Genomic DNA, 18,607 nt, shown 5'->3' on the forward strand with positions numbered 1-18,607 from the left:
ACAAATCCCTATGCACACTGCACATATCTTATTTTAAAGTAAAAAAAACAAAACGGGAACAAATACAATATTTAAAATAAAGAACAAGTAAATTTAAATCAACAAACTGACCAGTATTTCAATGGGAACTATGCTCCTCTCACTGACCACCAATGAAAGAGGTGCCCCTTCCAGAAGTGCGGCAGGGGCCGGATAAATAGCCTCAGAGGGCCGCATGTGGCCCGCTGGCCATAGTTTTGGGGACCCCTGCCCTACAGTATCCAGCTGGTACAACAGGATACTGGCAACTTGCCTCTCAGTAACAAAAGAACTGAAATCAAAGTCAGAGCCTGTGGCGAGCCTTCACTGAGCTCTAATCTGACCTCTGAGGTTACAGAGGAACCAGTGAAGAGCAGTCGTGATGGAATGGCACCCAGTCATGTGAGCATGTCACACAAAACGTTCTTTCTTTATGCAGTGACATCTGGAGATATGATTTGATCCACAGTTTACCTAGATTCCTGCAATAACGAGTCATCTTATATTTTTGGTCAGTAACAGAATTTAAAATATCTAATCTCAAATCTTTTACTTTGAACACCAAAGGGTGTACCGTGAGTACCATGGTATAAATCAAAGACCTTTTACTACAGCAGACATGCATGTTGGATGCTGCTTAGGGGAATACGCTGATGAGAGCAGATAAATGTCCAAATTTAACCACTGTGTATACAACACCACCTTCAGATGTGTATTCTTTTTTTTTTTTTTTTTTTTTTTTTTTTTCATTTTTCTGAAGCTGGAAACAGGGTAAGACAGTCAGACAGACTCCTGCATGCGCCCGACCAGGATCCACCCGGCACGCCCACCAGGGGTGACGCTCTGCCCACCAGGGGGCGATGATCTGCCCATCCTGGGCGTCGCCATGTTGCGACCAGAGCCACTCTAGCGCCTGGGGCAGAGGCCACAGAGCCATCCCCAGCGCCCGGGCCATCTTTGCTCCAATGGAGCCTTGGCTGCGGGAGGGGGAAGAGAGAGAGAGAGAGGAAAGTGCGGCGGAGGGGTGGAGAAGCAAATGGGCGCTTCTCCTGTGTGCCCTGGCCGGGAATCGAACCCGGGTTCTCCGCATGCTAGGCCGACGCTCTACCGCCAGATGTGTATTCTTAGAAGATAAGCAGCTGTTGTTTTAAATAATCCCTAACACCTAACACTGGAATTTTAAGAATGTCACTAGGAATTCACCAATGTCATTAATAATTTGTGCATTTATCAGACCTCTAATACTTTTCTCAAGGCTAAGCAGTCCAGATGGCACAAACCCACAGGCCTGTGGCTACAGGCAGGAAAGCCAAATCTGCAAATTCAATACCAAAGATACAGCCTGAGAGTCAGGGTCATGAGTGAAGACTCCCCAGGAAGGGCAGTAGGTGGCTGCAGGTCACTGCCATGTGGGCACCTGAAGCCAGAGATCACACATCCTCAGATCAGAAATCCAAGATTTTACATGGATAAGTCTCGACTTAAATGTTGACAATGAATTTACAAAAACTTAAAAAACACTACAGCCTCAACAAAATAATGTCTGTGAAGAAAAGGCAAACAATCAAAAAGAAAAATGGGCCAAGCATATGAACAGACAATTCACATAAAACACTGACCAAACGGCCAACGGAGAATAAGATGCTCAAAGCTCCAGTAATCAGGGAAGTGCAAGTTTCAAATTAAAGTAACCAGGAAGCATCAGGTGCACCCACCAAACTGGTTAAAAATGAAAAAAAAGTGTCTGGGTGAAGGAGAGGTAGGCGACACCATGCTCTCATGCATGAGTCGTTAGTGGCCTAGCTTTATGACCACATGGGATGGAAATAAATAAAAATCCCCATTGCTTTGGACCAAGAAGCAGGGTTCTGGGATGCAGTCCTAGAAGCTGCAGCAGCAATACTGTGGGCATGAGCACCAAGACATGCACTGTAGCGGATGGCCTGGGGCAATGTCCACACAGAAGCGATAAGTGAGAAAAACATGCAACAATCTCCTTTAAAATAGCAAGGGTGCAAACCTGGCTGTTTATAGACCTATATGGTGCGATGTGCCTAAATGGTTAGGGGTAAATACAGCATGTGTAATACAACCCCACTGTGTAAAATTTTATGTCTGGGTATGAGAAAGTATTAGTCAAAGGCCTGGAGGTTTCTTGGGCTCACAGGCTGCCAGTTGTGACCTGTTCACCCCTTTCTCCCCAGGGATCAGCACAAAATCAACGTTGATTAAAAAAATTCATAAAGGAAAACTATCAGCCTGCACAGGCAGTGGTGCAGTGGATATAGAGCATCAAATTGAGACGCAGAGTACTCAGATTCGAAACCCCAAGGTCGCTGACTTGAATGAGGCTCATCCAGCTTGAGCACACGATCACAGACAAGACTCCACGGTCACTGGCTCGAGCCCAAGGTTGCTGGCTTGAGCAAGGGGTCACTCGCTCTGCTGTAGTCCCCCAGTCAGGGCACATATGAGAAAGTGATCAATGAACAACTAAGATGCCGTAACAAAGAATTGATGCTTTTCGTTGCTCTCCCTTCCTGTCTGTCCCTATCTGTCCCTCTCTCTGTTTTCTTCTCTGACAAAAATTAAAAAAATTAAAAAATAAAAAGCTTCCAGCCTGACCTGTGGTGACACAGTGGATAAAGTGTCGACATGGAATGCTGAGGTCCCTGATTCAAAATCCTGGACTTGCCCAGTCAAGGCACATATGAGAAGCAAGAAATGGTTCTTCCTGCTCCCTCACCTTCTCTCTCCCTCTCTCTCACTCCTCTCTCTAAAATCAATATATGAAATATTTTTAAAAAAGCAAGCTTTCGGCCTGACCTGTGGTGGTGCAGTGGATAAAGTGTCAACCTGGAAATGCTGAGGTCGCCGGTTTGAAACCCTGGGCTTGCCTGGTCAAGGCACATATGGGAGTTGATGCTTCCAGCTCCTCCCCCACTTCTCTCTCTCTGTCTCTCCTCTCTCTCTGTCTCTCCCTCTCCTCTCTAAAATGAATAAATAAAAAAATTAAAATTAAAAAAAAAAGAAAGCTTTCAAAGTGTCACTGTTGAGACTGATTTCCCACAGGCTGCCTATTGACCATCCAGGATGACAAAAGACCACAGGCTCTTTAAATCTGGACCTGGAGCACCAGCATCAAAACCAGACCATGAACATATATGCGCTCTTCTTCTGAAATGGAGCCATCTGATCAACGCACAGTCCACCGTCTTACAAAACAAAGTGTCTGTGAAGGTGGTGACTAACAGGCCATGGGGGGAGGGTTGGGAGGGGAAGAAGGCCAGGGGTCGGATGCTTACACAGTTGCGTTTCTTGCATAGGAAGACTGAGTCTGAGAGACTGCAAAGCTTCTTTTCTAACACTGCCCTCAGCACTAGTCCCCTGAGACTTCCTTAGGTTGTCATGGAAACCAGCCACACCTGGAGGAGCATCAGGACCCACTGGGCTCATGGTGGGACCGAGAGCCAACGGCGGGCCTGGGAGCTGTGGTGTCGGCCCATTCTGAAAGACATCTCCCCTGCTGGGCGTATCTAGGCTCTCTCCTTCATCCACAGCTTTGTTCATCTCAATGCTGGCACCTGAAAGGGAGGACATGCTGGGCTATCATAATGGCAACAACCCAGGTCATATGCGTATATACGTGCAGCTAAAACAGGACAAAAAAGAATTTAGAAATGTGAGCATGAGTAATGTCCACATCCTACATCTGTTCACTCTGGGAGAAGAGCACAATAATGTGTGAGAAACACCCACAGAAACCTTAAGGGAAATCATTGCAGCTCCACCCTGCTTGGGCATAAAGTGGGGAAGTTCCTGTTAGGTTTAACACACCTGATACTTACTTTAAAGTTGGCATTAACTAAAAAAAAACTCATATGATTACTAAAAACACACTTCAAACAAAAAGTTCATTACTATCTTAAACACCATGGTCTTCCTTCAAAACACAAGCTGATCCATGTCCTCCTGTGCCAGCGGCACAGAGTGCCTGGTGACTTACACTGGGCTTCATCCCACTGGTCAGGTAGCACCCGTGCGTCCAGGGCCTTCGGGACGGTATCAGGGCAGACTGGGGCGCCACTGCAGGATCCATCCTCCAAGAGGCCACCATGCATGACCGACGCTCCATCCATGGTTAAGACAACTCAGACTAGGCTGACATTAGGGGGCTGCACGTGAGCTGCTGGCAGGATCCGCCTCTGCCATCACCAACAGTCAGGATTCCCCGGGAAGGACTGCAGTAGGTTTTCCATTTTTGACTGATTTAAAGTCTTATAAATGGCTTAAAATCAAACTAAGTAATCTCATGATACCTGATAGAAGGAAAAACAGAAAGAAAACATTATAAACCTCATTGTCAGATTTGAAGTAACAATTCCAAGATTAATATTTGCTTCCCAATTTGTATCTGTATAAGAAACAAATACAAATTTATTCATTCAACAAAAATCCGTAAGCACCTACAATATCCTAGGTTTTGAGGATAAAATGCTGATCCAGCCACATCTGGGCCTGTTCCTGAAGGTGCTTATTGTCATTATTGGTGTTGGCCAGACTGTCCAGCTAGGACAGAGAAGCTCCATAACTGGCCCTATAATTGTCACATACTGAATGGGGATAGGGGGGTATGAGGGAGTTGAGGTTTTGGCAACTGCAGAACTGAGTTTTTATTTAATTAAATTTAACCAAGTTGGGTATAAATAGCCACATGTGGCCAGGACTTCTGTGTAAGACATGCAGGCCTAAGTGCTCAGATAGCTCACAGGACACCCTGTCCAGGAGACGTGGTATGAAGGTGCCAAGGCCCCACTCAGAACCAGCAATGGGAACATGGATACAGGCCACTGTGTTGGGGAAGCACAAGGGTTGAGAACATGGCAAGACAGCCACCGTGGAATGGAGGCAGAGGGAGTATCTCACAGGAGGTGACTGTGGGCATCACTCTAGACTTGTCTTGCATTTCTAGCAGGATCAGCATTGTTTAGCCCATTCTGCGAGGCTGTTTAAGGCAGCAAAAAACTTTGCCCAGTTTGGCAACTGGTTATTGCTTGTAAAGTAGCTGAGAATATTATCATCTCATTTCCTAGTCAACAGATAAGGTGTTATTAACTGTTACTCATTCTGTGGGAATGTTGGCATTCACTTCATTTAAATACAGTGTGTCGGCCCTGGCCAGCTGGCTCAGTGGTGGAGTGTCGGCCTGGCATGCAGAAGTCCCGGGTTCAATTCCCAGCCAGGGCACACAGGAGAAGCACCCATCTGCTTCTCCACCTCTCCCCCTCTCCTTCCTCTCTGTCTCTCTCTTCCCCTCCCGCAGCCGAGGTTCCATTGGAGCAAAGATGGCCCGGGCGCTGGGGATGGCTCCTTGGCCCCTGCCCCAGGCGCTAGAGTGGCTCTGGTCGCAGCAGAGCGACGCCCTGGAGGGGCAGAGCATCGCCCCCTGGTGGGCAGAGCGTTGCCCCTGGTGGGCGTGCTGGGTGGATCCCGGTCGGGTGCATGCGGGAGTCTGTCTGACTGTCTCTCCCCATTTCCAGCTTCAGAAAAAAGAAAAAAAAAAAAAAATACAGTGTGTCCATAAAGCCATGGTGCACTTTTGACCGGTCACAGGATAGCAACAAAAGACGACAGAAATGTGAAATCTGCACCAAATAAAAGGGAAACTCTCCCAGTTTCATACATATTCAGTGCAGTTCAATGTGTGCTCACACATAGATTTTTTAGTGCTCCTTAGGTAGCTATCCCGTATAGCCTCTACAGACTCGTCACTGACTGATGGCCTACCAGAATGGGGTTTCTCCACCAAAATGCCGGTTTCCTTCAACTGTTTATCCCACCGAGTAATGTTATTCCTATGTGGTGGCGCTTCGTTATAAAGGCGCCGATTTTCACATTGCACTTTGGTCACGGACTCGAATTTAGTGAGCCATAGAACACGCTGAACTTTCCTCTGTACCATCCACATCTCAACTGGCATGGCCGTGGGCTGCTCCACTGTATATACGGTGTTATGTCATCATCTGCGCATGCGCACATGCTGCCACATCATCCTACAGAAACTGGGTTTTCCTTTTATTTGGTGCAGATTTCACATTTCTATCATCTTTTGTTGCTTTCCTGTGACCGGTCAAAAGTGCACCATGAGCCTGACCAGGCGGTGGCGCAGTGGATAGAGCGTCGGACTGGGATGCAGAGGACCCAGGTTCGAGACCCTGAGGTCACCAGCTTGAGTGCGGGCTCATCTGGCTTAAGTAAATAGCTCACCAGCTTGGACCCAAGGTAGCTGGCTCAAGCAAGGGGTCACTCGGTCTGCTGAACGCCCATGGTCAAGGCACATATGAGAAAGCAATCAATGAACAACTAAGGTGTCGCAACGAGAAACTGATATGATTGATGCTTCTCATCTCTCTCTGTTCCTGTCTGTCTGTCTATCTATCCCTCTCTCTGACTCTCTCTCTCTGTCCCTGAAAAAAATAAAAATTAAAAAAATTAAAAAATAAAAGTGCACCATGACTTTACGGACAGACTGTATATCTCATATTATCCTATGTACTGTTCTGTGTTTCACGTTTCAGGACAAAACTTTACATGACTCTCCTCCCAAGCTTACAAGTCCCAGCCTTTTGGAAAGAAGCCAGGCAGTGGTCTTCACAAGGAGGGCTCACATAGCTGTGCCTGCTCTGAAAATCTCACCCTGTCCTGTGAATCAGCAACCACAGGGGTTGGCATTACCTGCTCTACCAATGAAGCAAATGACTAGCAATATAAGTGTACCTTTGTGCAAACCCAAGGACGGTTGGCTCAAAGCTCTAATAACCCACACATTCCTCCTTGCTGTCTGTTGCCCTATAGCCCAAAGACATCTTGGGTTAACAATAGTGCTGTCAACAATACCGGGTGGCTCTGGCCGGTTGGCTCAGTGGTAGAGCGTCGGCCTGGTGTGCAGGAGTCTCGGGTTCGATTCCCAGCTAGGGCACACAGGAGAAGCACCCATCTGCTTCTCCACCCCTCCCCCTCTCCTTCCTCTCTATCTCTCTCTTCCCCTCCCGCAGCCAAGGCTCCATTGGAGCAAAGTTGGCCCGGGCGCTGATGGCTCTGTGGCCTCTGCCTCAGGCGCTAGAATGGCTCTGGTTGCAACAGAACAACGCCCAGATGGGCAGAGCATTGCCCCCTGGTGGGCGTGCCAGGTAGATCTCAGTCGGGCGCATGCGGGAGTCTGTCTGACTGCCTCCCCGTTTCCAACTTCAGAAAAATACCAAAAAAATAAAATAAAAATAAAAATAAACAATACGGGGTGGCGGGGTTGGTTTAGAGTTGTGAGTATGCAAAACAGTTTATTTTACTGTATTATTATTTGTTAAGTATTGTATTATTTTCCATATGAACAACTGTAAACCTACTTTTGCTCCACCCTGTACAAAAGGTTGTATCTACTATTAAGTGTCAAACTAGCACTAAGGGTTTGTACTGGGAAGAACTGCTGATAGAAATGTATGAAAACACAAACTACAATCCACTGTAGCTCATCTAAAGGCACTGGGTGCCAGGCTAAAACAACATCTGAATCAGAGCAAGGAAGGGAGGTGCTGAGGCTGGAGAAAACACAATCCTGACTGCAGTGAGTTCTCAATCTCATTTTTGTGTCTACAATTACCAGTGACCTCTTTCATCCTCAGACTTTCCAAGTGGTGGTGGTTTGAGAGACAAAGAGACCCTTGGAGTCTCCACTGAACTTGCAGGTCCCACAGGCCCCTCAGAAAATCACCAATTTACATGGTTCTGGCTCCATGAAAAACCACCACAGTGCCCACCAAGCCTGTCCCAGAGCTCCAATCCCAGGGACTCCCTAGGGTGGCTACTGGTATGCTGGCCAGGCCAGGATGAGATGCTACAGAGAAGAGCCCACGAATCCAGGTGAGGCACATCAGCACAAGATGACTAAGCTGTCCCCTTCATCACAGGGACAGAAGGTTACAGAATACAGATGTGGAAGAGCCAATATGGAATCAATGCTCACTGCATGTGGCACATTGTATGTGCTGGTCATCCTGACAAGCTCCCCAGCAAGAGAAAATGTTTGTACTTTGCCTTGAAATATTGGTGAAGCACCTACATCACTGCAGCACTCCCTAGAACACACAAAAGAGAGGTGAGTGCTTTTCAGGCAGAAGATGGGCCCTCTGTTGCGATGCCCTCCCTCCTGAAGCACCAGGCAAATTCCCAAATTCCTTCCATGTACCATGGGTGCTATTCTGAAGTCTCTCCTGGGACTCAGGAACAGCACCTGGTCGGGCCCACACCTTTCTGCCATCGCGATACCCATGCATGCACATCACACCACAACTGTGCATGTGCCCATCTATCATGTTGTGAGATCCTTGGAAGCAAAAACCACCACTCCAAGTCTGCCCTGACCCCTCAAACATCCCCACTTAGAGTTGATGCCCAAGGCAGGCTAATGACTTAAATCTTTGGTTCCACAGAGTTCCACTCCTTAGAGACCAAGCTAGTAGTTCCAAAGCAAAATGATAGTGTCTGCATCTGTGAGTATGAACACTGCCTTTTCAAATACAGAGAAATTCTATTCCTACTAAAAACAAGTAGAGACAAATGCTTCAGCTGTCTGAGCCCAATGCCATCACATACTCCACTCCTTTAATTCCCCTTATTTGGATTTCTTGCTAAACAAGAAACCTTTTGATTCACAAGTAGTCCTACCCCCTTCAGAATGCGAGACCCTGCAACTGTGACTAATTATGGTAACTCATGAAGATGGCTCCTATTCATGTGCAGCTCCTCCTGCAGCAGGACAAGAGACAGAGTCTCTTGTCCCACCGCAGCCTCCTTGCAGGTAATGAACTGACAGTCTCTGTCTACTCTCAGCCTCGTGGGAATTGTACTTATCAGGACTCAGTCGTTCAGGGTGTCATGACCTCAGACTGCTGACAAAACCAGGACAAAGAGGAGGGTCAGACAGCTGGGAAGCTGTTATTAGTAACATACATTCTGTAATTTTTTTAAAGAAATAAAAAGATGAGTCTTATCCAGTTCCATTTTTAGCTACCTCCATTCCGTGTTTCCTGGCGGAAGGACAGGGAGCAAAATTATCACTTAGAACATCACAAAGCGTTCTCCTCCCTCCCAAGGTGTTCTTAACTCCAGATTCAACCCTGCCTAACTAACATCAGGAGACCTCGTGCTGAGAAACCACTGTCTTAGGCACCTGGGTGACTCCCAGCTTTCTCCATACAGATTACATGAATTCGGTATATTCATGTAGCAGTTCCATCTATACCACCTTAAGTTGTTTCTGTTGACTTTAGAAACATCAGAGCACGGCCAAAAATAAAACAATTTCCTTAAGAGGACAATGTCTAGCTGAGGCCATACTAGTGACCAAAAGTAAACAGAGACCAATGCACATTGTGAATCCCTGGGAAGCCTCCTGGACAGCTCAGGCAGAGACATCTGGGCTTCAAATCCCAAACCTGCCACCTCAGCTGTGAAAGAATGGACACACTGCTTAACCATTCTCACCAGTCAGATGACAAGTAAAATACAAAACTTTTCCCAGCATTAAATGCACAGGGTCTGTCCCATTACCTCAAAAAATGGTCACTAATGTCATTACTGTTATTTCCTTTCAACTGTTGCTTGTCAAAATTGATAGAAGCCAAATGAATGTATTCTCACTTAAAAGTATACTGCCAAAAAAAGAAAAGAAAAAAAGGCTACTTTGAATCTCAGTGATGTCCATAATTTTTATTTAGTTTTCTGTCTATTCAAGATAGACTGTCACTGAGATCTCACTCTCATAAAGGGTTATATTTATAATATCCCTTTAAAGGGACAATTCAACCCTTTGACGAACCCATGAGTCACCTGCATATGACTTACATTGTCCTGGTGGCTTTCAATCACTGACAATAAAATCCAAGCCTCCCACCATAAACTAGAGAGCTGCACCTCATCTGGCCCCTCCCTCCACTAACTACATCCTTGTTGCCCTCACTTTTCTCCTTTCTCATGACACCAACTACTCCTTCCTTAGGGTGCTCACACTTGCTACTCACTCTGCCTGAAATGTTCTTATTCCATAACTTTGGATGCCTAGCTTCCCATCATAAAGACGTTGGCTCAAAAGTCACCTCTGCCAAAAAGCCCTCCCAGATCCATCCAAGCACCAGCCAATACTCTCAGCAATCACCGGACTGTCTCTACCCCTCCACAACGTGAGCTCAGTGAGGGCAGGGGTTCCCTATCCCAAGTTCTACCATGGAGAGTGCTGGCACACCACCAACACTCAACCAATACCTGATGAAGGAAGTCTGAGCTGTTCACCTGCTCTATGCTAGTGACAATACCGGGTCCACAAGCTCTGGAAAGTGTCCGCCCCGGATAAAACAGCTCTAAGCACCGGGAAACGAGATGCAATTCAGGTGGAGGGAGAGGCAAAGGGCCACACAGACTCTTTAAACCCGGCCTCAACACTAACCACGCGACACCACTGTCACACTTGTCATCCTGACAGCACGTTTGCAAAGGGCCTTCTGCACTGCCCGAGGTGCCTAAGCAGCTCCACAGCAGTTGCGTGCACCTTTGCCACAAATCACGCCCCGTCACGCGCACACAGCGATCCAGGGACTGGAACGGAGGAGTATTCACGAAGCCAGATCCGCTGACACCTGCACAAATAGGCTTCCGGGCCCCAAGGCTACCAACGGTGTAGAGCGGGGCTCGCTCCGGGCGTCGCCGTTCCAGGGGGAGACGCGGCCGGCCCAACGGGTACGCCCAGCCCTCGCGGCCCCTCACCAGGCCTCTGCCCGGACCGCGTCGGGGCCCCTCCGCGGCCCCACGCCCTCCCCGACAGTCCGGGCCTGGAAGCTTCTTGCAACTCTCACCCGGGCGCTGAGGAACCGCGGTGGCGAACAGGCCCGGCAGCTCCAGCGGAGACGTGGCCGTGCTAGGGGCGGGGCCGGGCGGGGCGCGGGTAGGGACGAGACGCCGACTTCGTCACACACACACCCCGGAAACAGCCTGGGCGCGCTGCCTTGGTTCCGGAAGAGAGAACGACCTCTTCTCGTCAGCAGCCGCAGTTGGGCTGGGCATTCTCTAGCTGTAGGGCCAGCATCGAGCCCACTCACCACTGGCCCGAGAAGGATTTCAGAAACTGAGTTTGTGACCCTTCCCTGGGTAGAAACGCAACTTCCTCACTTGCAGAACCAACTCCGACAGGAAACGGGACAATTGAGCTTCCGGCGGAAATGGCGTACCCGTGGCTCCAGCCCCGCCGGGCCCAACTGTCAGGCTGTAGGCGTGGCCTTCTTCCAGCTCGCGGAGCCGTCGGGGGTGAGGCTAGGAAAGCGGGGGCGGAGCTTCGGGCCCCACTGGCACCCTGAACCCGGACTTCCCAGTGAGCCCAGGCAAAATTGACTCCTGATTTGGAGCCATAGCGTTTTACCATTAAAAATATAATAATAGCCCTGGCCGGTTGGCTCAGCGGTAGAGCGTCGGCCTAGCGTGCGGAGGACCCGGGTTCGATTCCCGGCCAGGGCACACAGGAGAAGCGCCCATTTGCTTCTCCACCCCTCTGCCGCGCTTTCCCTCTCTGTCTCTCTCTTCCCCTCCCGCAGCCAAGGCTCCATTGGAGCAAAGATGGCCCGGGCGCTGGGGATGGCTCTGTGGCCTCTGCCTCAGGCGCTAGAGTGGCTCTGGTCGCGGCAGAGCAACGCCCCGGAGGGGCAGAGCATCGCCCCCGGGTGGGCAGAGCGTCGCCCCTGGTGGGCATGCCGGGTGGATCCCGGTCGAGCGCATGCGGGAGTCTGTCTGACTGTCTCTCCCTGTTTCAGCTTCAGAAAAATGAAAAAAAATAAAAAATAAAAAAAAATTAAATTAAAAAAAAATATATATATATATATAAAACATATTGGCGCATGGCATGTGGTTTAGGAGGTTTTTTTTTTTTTTTTTTTTTTTTTTTCTTATTTGCTTATGGATGTCACATTGTTCCAGCATACTTTATTGAAAAGACTGTCCTTTCTCCATCCACTTGCTTGGTCACATTTGTCAAAAAACAAGTTGGCTGTTATGTGGGTCTGTTTTCGGGTCTCTGCTCTGTTCTGTGATTTCCTTTTCTGCCTATCCCAGGAGCTTTACAGAAGGTTATGATACCTGAAAGGGAATTCTTCCCACTTTATCATTTTTCCTCATTGTTCTAGCTGTTCTGAGGGCATGTCTATCCATAGAAATTTTATTATTTTAAAAATGTTTAAGCCTCACCTGTGGTGGCGCAGTGGATAAAGCATCGGACTGGGATGCGGAGGACCCAAGTTCAAGACCCCGAGGTCGCCAGCTTGAGCATGGGGCTCATCTGGTTTGAGCAAAGCTCACCAGGTCGCTGGCTCGATCGAGCAAGGGGTTACTCGGTCTGCTGTAGCCCCACGGTAAAGGCACATATGAGAAAGCAATCAATGAACAACTAAGGTGTCACACGAAAAACTGATTGATGTTTCTCATCTCTCTTCGTTCCTGTCTGTCCCTATCTATCCCTCTATCTGACTCTCTCTCTGTATAAAAAATAAAAATAAAATAAAAAGGAAAAGAAAGCGTCGACCTGGAAATGCTGAGGTCTCCGGTTCGAAACCCTGGGCTTGCCTGGGAGTTGATGCTTCCAGCTCCTCCCCACTTCTCTCTCCCTCTCCCCTCTAAAAATGAATAAATAGGCCTGACCTGTGGTGGCGCAGTGGATAAAGCGTCGACCTGGAAATGCTGAGGTCGCCAGTTCAAAACCCTGGGCTTGCCTAGTCAAGGCACATATGGGAGTTGATGCTTCCAGGTCCTCCCCCGTCTCTCTCTCTCCTCTCTCTAAAAATGAATAAACTAAAAAAAATTTAAAAAAATGAAATAAAATTTAAAAAAATTTAAGTTTATTTATTGATTTTAGCAAGAGAGAAAGGGAGATGGATACTTAGATGAAACAGAAATATTGTTCCTGTATGTGCCCTGACCAGGGATTGAACTAGCAACCTCTGCACTTCAGGAGAATGCTAACCAACTGAGCTATCCTGCCAGGGCTGTCCATAGAAATTTTAGCATAACTTCTCTGTCTACAAAAACCCTTCCTGGGACATTTATAGGAATTAGAAAACTATAGATCGATTTGAGGAAAATTGACATCTTTGTTTTTAAACTTATAAACATGGTATGCCTCTCCCCATTGGTTTTCTTAGACATGATACCAAAAGCACTGATCTCTGTTGCATTCTCTTTTGCTCACTTCCAAAGGCATAGAATAGAAAGGCTGGTAACAGAAGGGGCACACAACTGCAACAGAGACAACAGCCTGTGGCATGCCCAATGAAGTGCTGGAAAGCTCTCCTTGGAGGTAAAGAGCTTCCTTGATGCCAGGTTATTCTGAGACCTCAAGTGCTGCATTGTTTCCATTTCACCTAAGAGGTAACATGTGCAGTAAGGCTGGGAAGCAGTTGGAGTAGACAGGCCAGATTAGGCTGCACTCCACCTGCATCAAGCATAGAGGACTTAATTCTACAGGGAGCTACAAACCCCCAAAAGAAGACCTGTTCTCAGCTTCCCCACCTCACACATGGCTGGCATTTCCAAGGGGATTCATTGAGACCTGGCTGGTACTCTCATTTACCCAAGCTGCCATCACCAGGGTTCCCGTTAGGGATCAAGCCTGGGTGGCTGAGGCTTCCTGGGCTGGGGACTTGCTGGTACAGCAGCCAGCCTGTTTTCTTGGATGCAACACTTGATATTCAACACTAGTCTTCCTCTTGCCTGGGATTGCCCCTCTACTGCCCGATCTGCCTGTGAGTGCTAAGGGCCTGGGAGGTGCATGGGGCTCAGCTCTCAAAGTCAGTGATGAAGTCAAGGACAGGCTTTCCTGTGAACAAATTAAGAAGCTACCAAAAAAACCTGCTTCTGTCTGACGGAAGCTGAGGTCTGGACAGCTACCAACCAACATAAGAGGGAGGAGGGTCTCAATACTGTTTACATTTTTGCATCCAGCCAAAGTCAGGCCCACTCTGGCCTTTCTAAGCTCTTTCTTGCTTTCTTCCTAGTACCAGGCTCCTGGCAGTTGCCACAGAGCAATCCTGACCCAAACCCTGGGTGTTTCTGGGCAGCATTGGGGCTGACCTGGCTACACAACTCCAGCAGAAAAAGCCCAACTGGGACTCCACTGCCTGTCCTGGTTTGGGCACTTCCGTGGGATAAAATCCACCAATGCCACCTGCTGCTCTCAGATCTGGGCCTGTGATTATCACCTAGTTAGCTCAGAGGTATTAGGACGCTTTGCTAGGTTATCGTTGCACTAGCTCTGAAGCTGAGATGCTGGCCAACAAGGCCTCCACAGGATTGACCACTCACCTTGGACTGCAGATCAGGAGCTCTAGTGCAGTTCCTCAGAGGGGATGAAGTAGGGTGTGTGGGCAGGGCTGGCCCCTCCTTTGATGGGGGTGCTGGGGACCCAAGAGAGATTCAGGACTGGGGAACGGCTGAGAAGATGTAGGACTCAGCTGCACCTGCCCTGGGGAAAGGGTGAAGGAGCCAGAGAACGAGGAAGTATCCCTTACACAAGCTGGCTACATGTCCCACAGGCATCCTGAACCACCAGAACAGGCAGGACTTCAGCCCAACTGGGGTAAGAGGTTGCTGAGGAATAGGAAATTCAGAAAGTCATAAAAACATTGTGTGGGTCACACCCACCCAGCTCTGTAAAACAGCTGCCCTGGTCCCAAGGATCCACCTGAGTGTTACAGCTGACCACAATGTTCTTAGCTTGTGCACTCATTAGAAACGGGGAACCCATTTTACTGGAGTTGGCCTGTACCATGAGCTCTGCAGTCTGATGTGGCATGTGCCTTCCCCCTCACAAATGGATCCAGTACAGTACAAGGTTTCGTGTTCTCTTTAAACCTAGGCAAAAAATGCGGGTATATTCTCCAAGGGACTGTACCTTTATTCTCACTTCTGGGGAGAGACAAGGTGGACCAAGAGGGTGATGAGCCAATATCCTAAGTTGTGGAGGACAGGAGGACAAGCCTCACTGCTCTACAAGTAGAGCCTGGGGCTTAGACAAAAAATCGTGGCTTCAATGTGGACCAACTGGCAGTGGCTCCTTTAGGTTGCTGGATCCAAGAGACCCTGTGCCTTTTTGCAGGTGTTCACCCCGGGAATCCAGGCCTGGGTCACTTGAAGGCCAGCTTGGTGAAATCTCCTTAGTAGTAGCAATTAGTGACGTCTTTAGCTGCCCATCCCTGTGATGGCAAGGAGCACATTGAAACCAACACACACAGACACACACACACACAAACATGCAGGAGAGAGAAACAGACACGGCTTGTTTATTAGAATGCAGGAAAGAGGCCTTCTCTCACAAACAGGTGCTGCTTCCCAGTCTGTATCAAGAGCAAGACAAGAGTTGAAAACCCTATTCCTGAGAAGCAAAAAATTACAATTTTGCAAACAAACATAACAGGTGATTTTAACAAAAGATAAAAACATTTTTTCTTTTACAAAGAACAAAATTTCAAGTATTATTCCAGATGACAGCACACCCAACAGGAGGAAAGGGCAAGGACTAGCGGAAGCAAAGGCCCTGTGTGCTCAGCAGAAACGGGCTGCTTCAGGGGGATCAGAATGCCACCAGAGCTGACCTGCACCTGGCACCTTGGCCGCCCATGGCCACTGCCCCGCAGGAAGGAATAAAGACCATGGGGATACTGGGTGGGGCCTGCAGATATGCTGTCAGAGGAGCAGCAGGGGCCAGCACTTTACTTCCCTTGCAGGCTGAGGGTGGTGGCGCCGCAACTTACCCACACCTGGGAGGAGGCTGTGCACTCAGTGTTGGTGTCCAGGGTTAGCAGTTCTGGACATGTGATCGTTTTATTAATAAACAGAAACATAGTTTGTTTTTTCAAATACCATACTATCCCCAATTTTAGTCAATTTGTAAATTATAAATTATATTATCTGTGCTATCTTGTGGTATTTAACTCTCATTAGAAGATAAGTACCAACACTATTTTTTTAAAAAAGCATGTAAGAGCTGTGGCATTCCCTGAAGGGCACTGCACAGCCTGTGGGCTGTAAACCTTTTCCTTAAACAACAGAATGCTCTGACAAATTTTCCTTTTCCTCCCATAGAATTTTTCTTGAAGAGAGATGAGCATTTTCACTATAATTGTGGGAAAGGCAGAGAGCAAACTTGCTCATCACAATTTCAGTAGGTGGGGACAGCTGATGGCTCTTCTGGCTGATGTAGTTCGGGGAGCCCCAAGTTCAGAAGACAGAGTTACGCCCTGGGTCTCCCAGGCCACTGCTGGTGCCTCACTGACAGGATCTCCTCCACAGAAGAAAAAGTCACACCAGAGTGCTGGACGCAGAGACTGAGGCGTGCCCTGAGGGGGGAGTATAAAATGCCCTTAAAATGTTCATATTTAGTATTTCCTGAAACACTCTGTCATTGACCCCTGTACTACCAAGCCATCTTGGTGCCTCCTCGAACACTTAGTTCTTGAACCTTGTCTGTTCACAGATATGATTGAATTTCCTGCAGGGAGAAAGCAGTCAAATTACACATGAGAGCACCAGAGAAGTATTCATTTTAGTATATGTGCTGCCAAAGCGAGCACGAGAAGTATTCAAATAAAACAATTGTGAAATCGCCCACTGGACAATCACAGGAGAAATTGTGTGCATGGGGGATTCACAGTGGCATCTGTTTAATACTATCAAAGAAACTAACCCCCTCCCAAAGGCAGCTTTTTTTAAATTTTAAAATAGAAATTGAACACTGTAGGTCATTTTTTTGGAGAAGAGACTCAAAGCTATGCATCTTCAACATTCCCATGGTGCCTGATGGACAGCCCTGTGGATGACAGTGCAGCCACTTTCATCTCCAATAAGAGCAGGGTATTCCTAGAGGAAGACAGTTGTGCCTTTGCTATCCTTATTCAGGCTTTTATCAAGAAAGGTTAGCCAGTTACCAATGAAATAAATCCCTTCTCTTATAATAAAATGGTCTGTTCTGTATACTATTTTTGCTTAAACATAAAGCAAGAGTTTTATTCCAGTCATTCCTCAGAAGGAACCGCCCTTATCTAAGTTCTTTCCATGTCTCTTGCACTAAGTATAGCTGGCTCTTGAGCAATGTGGGTTTGAACTGTGCAGTCTGCTTAAACTCAGGTTTTCAACTGACCAACAAAGTTCACATCTGCGTTGTTCAAGGGTCAACAGTATTATAATTTGAATCACAAATGACTGGGGTATTGCTCCATGTGACTGACTATATGATCACCTCACCAACAATTTTTTTTTTTTTGACAAAGACAGTCAGAGAGGGGGACAGGTAGGGACATACAGGAAGGGATAGAGATGAGAAGCATCAATTTTTCATTGCGGCACCTTGGTTGTTCATTGATTTTTTTCTCATATGTACCTGTGCCGGGGGGCTATAGCAGAGAGAGTGACCTCTTGCTCAAGCCACTGACCTTGGTCTCAAGCCTGTGACCTTTAGGCTCAAGCTAGCGACCACAGGGTCACATCTATGATCCCACACTCAAGCTGGTGACCTCGGGGTTTTGAACCTGGGACCTCCGCTTTCCAGTCCGACACTCTATTCACTGTGCCACCGCCTGGCCAGGCATCACCAACAATTTAAAAGCGGAGATGAACTTACTCCTAAAGACAACCTCGGTGGCAATGTGGATGTCACTGTGACTAGGCCTTTAAGGAACTTGTAGGAAACAGTGAGTGACCAATTTAGAGTGACCACAGACACCTGCTCACAGCACTAATGATAGACCCAAGTGTACAGTGCAGATCTAGGCATGAGTATGGGCTGTGGCTTGGGAAGGACACTCTCAGTGACCACAGCCACGAATCTGGAAAGTGCTAATAACCCTTGAATGAGTAGGCTAGGAACGATGGTTGTGCTCACAGAGGTGAAAGATGGAGGCGAACATTCCCATGCAAGTGTTTTCATGAAATAACAGGAGAGCAGAGTTCCTAAATGACAAGTAGTTATATTTATAAGTGGATAGTTGGCTAATTCACAAACATTCCTAAAAGCTGAGGTATCAACTTGGCTGCCACACTTGAAAAATCATGTTAGGAGAACAAAGGTCCGCCTTTCTACAGGACTGTACCTGCCCCTCTCCTAACCTCAAGCACCTGAGCTGACACTCTGCCCCTGCCCAGCAGAGCACAACATCACTCACATTGCATGGTGGGCCTTCACCTGGGTGCGGCAGTTGCGACCCCAATAGCAGTCAGGACGGGAAGTTACAGCCACTAGGAAGGGAAAAACATCACAATGTGTAATGTGCACACCACACTCACAAACTCAGCTCAGGAAGCTTACCTAGAGAACCAAAGAGAAATTGCAGCTGAAATACTTTACAACTAGATTTTGTTATATTTTACAACTAGATTCCTTCCACTGTTTCAGAAAAGGAGAAATGCTTAATTGAAAACCCAATTCAGGAAATGAGATTATCCAGCTGTCCATAGGACGTTTGGTGCATCTTGTTTTAGAAACCCACATCATAGCCAACACCTAGGC

General features: G+C 47.7%; 2 protein-coding genes across 5 annotated transcripts in view; both read right to left on the reverse strand.

The window, feature by feature from the left end:
* GOLGA3 (golgin A3) overlaps positions 1–11,248 on the reverse strand; it is a 38,377-nt gene extending 27,129 nt beyond the window's left edge. Inside the window, exons 1-3 of one of the 4 annotated variants that reach the window (XM_066260903.1) lie at positions 10,923–11,248; positions 4,025–4,337; positions 3,444–3,602 (exon numbers count right to left, since the gene is read on the reverse strand). In XM_066260903.1, coding sequence (XP_066117000.1) covers positions 3,444–3,602; positions 4,025–4,157 — 292 coding nt within the window. In that variant the 5' untranslated portion in view covers positions 4,158–4,337; positions 10,923–11,248. Of the gene's footprint in view, positions 1–3,323; positions 3,603–4,024; positions 4,338–10,833 lie in introns of all 4 variants that reach the window. The other 3 variants (XM_066260900.1, XM_066260902.1, XM_066260904.1) reach the window with 3 other exon arrangements.
* Positions 11,249–15,359: 4,111 nt separating this feature from the next.
* CHFR (checkpoint with forkhead and ring finger domains) overlaps positions 15,360–18,607 on the reverse strand; it is a 37,541-nt gene continuing 34,293 nt past the window's right edge. The window contains exons 16-17 of the mRNA XM_066260920.1: positions 18,264–18,336; positions 15,360–16,594 (exon numbers count right to left, since the gene is read on the reverse strand). Coding sequence (XP_066117017.1) covers positions 16,552–16,594; positions 18,264–18,336 — 116 coding nt within the window. The 3' untranslated portion in view covers positions 15,360–16,551. The remainder of the gene's footprint in view (positions 16,595–18,263; positions 18,337–18,607) is intronic.

The sequence above is a fragment of the Saccopteryx bilineata genome, chromosome 2, assembly GCF_036850765.1.
Source record: "Saccopteryx bilineata isolate mSacBil1 chromosome 2, mSacBil1_pri_phased_curated, whole genome shotgun sequence".
NCBI lineage: Eukaryota > Metazoa > Chordata > Mammalia > Chiroptera > Emballonuridae > Saccopteryx > Saccopteryx bilineata.